Source organism: Corythoichthys intestinalis, chromosome 3 (assembly GCF_030265065.1).
Source record: "Corythoichthys intestinalis isolate RoL2023-P3 chromosome 3, ASM3026506v1, whole genome shotgun sequence".
NCBI classification, from domain to species: domain Eukaryota; kingdom Metazoa; phylum Chordata; class Actinopteri; order Syngnathiformes; family Syngnathidae; genus Corythoichthys; species Corythoichthys intestinalis.
This window is the reverse complement of record NC_080397.1, coordinates 53,581,767-53,587,766: the sequence shown is the minus strand read 5'-3', so window position 1 is coordinate 53,587,766 and position 6,000 is coordinate 53,581,767. Positions and strand designations below refer to the sequence as shown.

Sequence of the window (6,000 nt, the reverse complement as noted above, 5' to 3'; positions counted from 1 at the left end):
CTGAATAAATACATTGAACATACACACACACAAAAAATGGGGGGACGCTACTTCGCGGTTTTTCACTTATCGCGGCGAGTTCTGGTCCCCATTAACCGCGAAAAACGAGGGATCACTATACTTGTGTACATTTTTGGATGACTACGTTTACTTTTGTAATATTACTTTGAAGTAAGTAAGGCTACTCTTCCTTGAACGCAAAAACGCAATGCAAACGAACATTATTGTAAACACGGAATGTGTAATGTTTTATCGCCAAGTGCAGTGTCAGTGATAGATAGGGAAGGGAGTATTCGTGGGGGAAGGGAAGGTAGCAACCAGAAGGAGCTACAGACACACTGTAGTACAGTACACTGGCGGGTGGAGAGGAGAGGAGAGGCGGGCTGCTGCTCTGGCTGTGCAGGAAGACAACAAGCAGCTCTTTCCACAGCGTCTGTAGACGTCTTCATGTGTTTCTATTTGCTCCCAACGAGTGCCGACGTCGCCTTTTCTCTGTAGCTGGTTGTCGTGTCTCCATAGGATGTGTACCCCGTGTTGTATCTCGCAGGTGAGCGGATAAAGCGTCTATCCTACAATGGGTTTTTTGTTCTTCTTGAACGGAGTTGCGTTAAAAATAGTACTAGCTTGACGCGAGCGTCTCTTTGTGATCCCCGCCTGATGTTCCCATCAACAGCGGTGAGGTCAATTTCCATTTGTTTGTGGTCAAAATGTTCATGTTTCATAATGACTTTTTAAAAATGGCATTATTTCCATAACGCATACGAGGTTTAATGGCATCCTCAAAGACAAGGCAGAGCTAGCTGCAATTCGTTTAGCAGGAATATGTCGTCATTGACGTCTGAGCAGATGTTTAATAGAAACGGGCAGTTGCTGATTTTTTACAGTTCAGTCATGTTTTCGCTGCTGGATCAGATTTAAAGATGATTTACCGATTATTTCAAGTGGTATTGCAGTTATTGTCATTGTATTGTTTTTGTTCACATCACGGTGTTTTTGTTAAAATGCTGAATACCATACTATGCTTTCGTGAACACTACTTTTTATACTCAACTTGTGATTTAAACAAATCGCAAAAGTAGTATTCAAAATTTGTACAAGTACTTCACCTTCTAAAAAAATGCAATTTATGATGGTTTCTGTACAGCAACAAAACAAACAAAAAAACAGCAAAGTTTTTGCAAGTACAGAAACTAGCATATGGTGGATTTCTCAGCAGTCACTGGGCATCATATCTGTATACTAGAGCTGGGAATCTTTGGGCACCTAACGATTCGATTACAATTCAGAGGCTCCGATTCGATTATAAAACGATTATTGATGCACCCCCTTCCTTTAAAATTTTTTTTAATTTTTTTTAATGTTTTGTATATTAGTTCCAAAATTGTTCAAAAATCCTCTCAGGCTAAACCAAACTACTATTTCAGTATCAAGTTAGCATATAACAGTAAACAAATATACAAAAATAACAGTAAAAAATAAAATACTCCAGTCCCCATTCTGTATCACCAGCTTTAAACTACATTCAATTAATTTATTGTTGTTAATCAACTGTTACAGTTGTTAAAATTGCTCCCGTTATTCCATAATTTCCCTTCTGTCTACTTTTGTCAAAGTTTTAAAACTATTTCATCATTTAAAGATAGATTCAAGACAAAATTCTGCCGATTTAGGAGTATTTTAGATAAAAAGTTCATTAGGTTCGCTACAACAGAGCCTTCTAGAGAAGTCACTGCTTTAGTACTGCTTTAAGATGGCGGCTGTTTACTAACGCCGGAAAGTCTTGTCATTTCGCATCTCAGTTCAATAATACATGTTCTAACACCGCCGTCGTCTGTCATTTTGCATCTAGTTCTACATACATACAGTGGGGAGAACAAGTATTTGATACACTGTACAGTGTATCAAATACTTGCTCTCCCCACTGTATATATGATATCTACTGTAGCCGTATGTTTGTAGCAACTAGCAACTGGGCGTTGTTTGTAGCGGCTGTCGCGTATGATTGTTTTTTTATCTAGCGGCATGAGTTGAACATGATATTTACTCTCAGTCCGTTCCTCATTGCGTCCCAAAGACCGCGCTGACTGTGTTTTACTTCAGTTTTACCTGGTGTAATTCAATAATCGGAATTTGGATGTTTGTGAATCGTTCTCGAATCTTCCACGGCCGAATCGCGAATAACCTAAGAATCGGAAATTTCGCACGCCTCTACTGTATACTATTACTTGTTAACATTTCTTGAAAATCCATACATTCCTTAATATTTCAATAAATAATGTTTAAAATGTACTAGTGCTTCAACGATTAATCGATTAACTCGAGTAATTCGATTAGAAAAAAAGCTTTGAATTAAATTTTGCTCCTTTGAGTATTCGTTTAATTAAAGTGTCGTTGTAAAGGTTTGTTTTGAAAGTGTTTGCATTCATTTTTATTGATTTGGGTGGATTTTAATGGAATCGTAATTTAGTTTATAGTAGGGCTGTCAAAATTATCGCGTTATCGGTGGGGTGATTAATTTTTTTAATTAATCACATTAAAATATTTGACGTAATTAAAGCACATGCCCTGCTCAAACAGATTAAAATGACAGTACAGTGTAATGCCCGCTTGTTACTTGTTTTTGGTGTTTGGTTCCCTCTGCTGGCGCTGGGGTCCAAGTGAGTTTATGGGTTAGTACCATGAGTGAGCATGGTGTAATTATTGACATCAACAATGGCGAGCTACTAGTTTATTTTTTGGTTGAAAATTTTACAGATTTCAATAAAACGAAAACATTAAGAGGGGTTTTAATATAAAATTTCTATAACTTGTACTAACATTTATCTTTTAAGAACTACAAGTATTTGTATCCATGGATCACTTTAAGAGAATGTTAATAATGTTAATGCCATCTTGTTGATTTATTGTTATAATAAACAAATACAGTATTTATGTACCATATGTTGAATGTATATATCTGTTTTGTGTCTTACCTTTCCATTCCAACAATAATTTACAGAAAAATATGGCATATTTTATAGATGGTTTGAATTGCGATTAATTACGATTAATTTTTAAGCTGTAATTAACTGGATTAAAAATTTTAATCGTTTGACAGCCCTAGTTTATTGGTATAATTTATGGGTTTTTTTTTTTTTTTTTTGTGGAAATATGTGTTTGAACGATTTGTTAAGAGCATTGTAAAAAAAAAAAAAAAAAAAAAAAAAAACTTTGCATTTTATAGCATTTAAGCTAGCCGACGTTGGCTATGCAAGTTAAACATTTTTTTTTGTCGTTAGATGGTCATTTATTTATTTATTTTTTATACTGTTTGAGGCTAAACTCAGGTATTTTAATTTTTTATGTTTCTAATCCGATTATTCGATTATTCAAACTAACTAGTTCATAGATTAACCGACTACTAAAATAATCGATAGCTGCAAACCTAAAATATACCATATTTTACTTTATGTATTATGAGCAGGAAATTCATAATGTGGAGATAAATAACTAAATTAAACTTCGCTTGTTCTACTGTAATTCCCCTGCTATATTGAAGTGCTACTACAATTAATCGATTAACTCGCGTATTCGATTAGAATAAAAGATTCGAATTACATTTTGCTGCTCCGTTTTTACGTAGTATTCTTTTAATTAAAGTGGCCTTGGAATAGATCATTTTGAAAGTGTTTGCATTCAGTTTTATTGTGTGGGTGGATACACTGCCTCCAGTCTGCCTCATTTCACATGGCTGAATCCAGCTGCTCCTTGTTAAGACTAACATAAGCCAAGTTTTTGTTTTTATTAAATTTAATGGTTTTTTTTAATGCATTCGTAATTTGGTTATATGTATAGGTCTATTTAGCCGTTTTATGTGGCAATATGTGTCTGAACCATTTGTTAACAGCATGTTTAAAAAAAAAAAAAAAAAAGTTGACGTTTTATAGCATTTAAGCCAGCTGACTTTTACTATGTAATTTAGCCGATTTTTCTTTTGTTGACATTAGTTCCTTATTACTTATTTTTTTTTTATATCGTTTGAGGCTCAGCTCAGGTATTTTAATTTGTCGTGTTCCTCATCCGATTACTTGATTATTCAAACTAATTCATCGATTAATAGACTACTAAAATAATCGATAGCTGCAGCCCTACTATATTGTATTACAATTTTTGAATTATGGTATATAAAAATATTTACAGGTAGTCCCCGGTTTACGACGTACCCGACTTCCGTGATTTTGACTGATGCCGGAGTATCTTGATTTTTTTTTTTTTTTTTTTTTTAAATAAAATTGTTGATTTTTTTCTTGTTGATTTATTGTTATAATAAACAAATACAGTACTTATGTACAGTATGTTGAATGTATATATCCGTCTTGCGTCTTATCTTTCCATTCTAACAATAATTTAGAGAAAAATATGGCATATTTTATAGATGGTTTGAATTGCGATTAATTACGATTAATTAATTTTTAAGCTGTGAGTAATTCGATTAAAAATTTTAATCGTTTGACAGCCCTAAATTATTTCAACAATCTCGCAACTAGCCTTTGTGGCGTTCTCTTTCGACTCTCAGGCTCTTGCGAAATACTGCTGCTGTAAAATTAAACTAGCTTCAAGTTGCTTCAATTTCTCGCTACGTATCTACCCTGTAATCTTGTCGTACATATCAGCGTGTCTTGTTTGGTAATATCGCCTCACACTGAACTCTTTAAAAGCAGCGACTGTCTCTTTGCAAATGAGGCCGACACAGTTGTTGCGTATTTTAGTGAAGAAATAGTCCAATTTTCACCTATCCTTGAAGCGTCGGCTGTTGCAGTCAACTTTCTTTTTTTTTTTTTTGTTGATTGTCGCCATTTTAGAAAATTGGGAGTAAAGGGTCACACGGGGTAATGTTGCTTAGAGTGCTGCTGCCTTTTAGTTGGTAAATGAGGAGCAGCATTTAATGTGTAAGCTACTTCATATGCTACTAGCAGTACTGCTGACCAATTTATTAAGTCTGTGTGTGGGCCAGACGTCTTTAATTTTATGACAGAGGCTGGGGGCCAGATGAAATTTGTCCACGGGCCGCATTTGGTCCCCGGGCCGGACTTTGGACATATCTGGTCTACGCCGTCGCTCCGCCGTCATCGGAACGCAGAAGCATAAATCAGCCTTAAGAGCGCATGTGCACACGAAGAACGAATTAGAGCACACAGGAGGAAGAGCGCATTGGTTCCAACAAAGAAGTAGCGCAGCCGAGTGAGAGACGGAAAAGCCTGGAGGCCTGCGCGCACATTTGTTGCCTGTGAAGCATCCACGGAGGCAACACCTGTATATAACACCTTACTTGGGGCGAGTTTATGTGATTGTTTTTAATGTTCTGCAGACGCTGGCTGATAGATGCTAATTGTTTGTGTGGATTATTTTTGCTGTATCAGCAGCTATATATAAACGCAAATTTGAATTTCTGTTATTGAAAATGAAACTGATTTAATTTTTATCTAAGTTACATTCTGCAACTGTTGCTGTCGTGAGCAGCTGAATAAAGTCGGCAAACCACATGGACGTCTGACATCGTCATTTTTCGGCGCTTAAGTTCGCTGTCTAGCTAGGACTTAGCTCGAACATCTTTGAGCGAGGACAGTATATCGACGTATAATACATGTTTTTGGATAGTTATTTTCAGATTTAGTGGGGTATGTAGGGGTACTTAAAGGGTTAGTCCGATTTACAGGGAAATTCAGGGTACGTTGCCATTGTAGGAACGGAACTCGTTCGTAACCCAGGGACTACCTATATATAGTTTAAAAATATTATCCATTGCTTTTCTGCTTTTTCAATACATTTGATGTGTTTACATGTCTTGAAATGGTGAATACTTTAAAAACAGTATATTTGTAATCGATAATTGTGCTTTGCAGATTGCTTAAATATAACCATGAGATAGACTTGCACCTTTCATGCATAAAATGCCACAGAATGCTTTGCAAAATTATGATAAGTAAACTCTCTCCACCCACCCACGACTTCTGAACTCCT

The 6,000-nt window shown here is 35.8% G+C and overlaps 1 protein-coding gene across 1 annotated transcript in view; it reads left to right on the top strand.

Moving 5' to 3' along the window:
• The first annotated feature begins 337 nt into the window (after positions 1–337).
• The window catches only part of serinc5 (serine incorporator 5), a 55,332-nt gene continuing 49,669 nt past the window's right edge, over positions 338–6,000 (top strand). Inside the window, exon 1 of the mRNA XM_057832602.1 lies at positions 338–547. Within this exon, the coding sequence (XP_057688585.1) occupies positions 521–547 (27 nt within the window). The 5' untranslated portion in view covers positions 338–520. The remainder of the gene's footprint in view (positions 548–6,000) is intronic.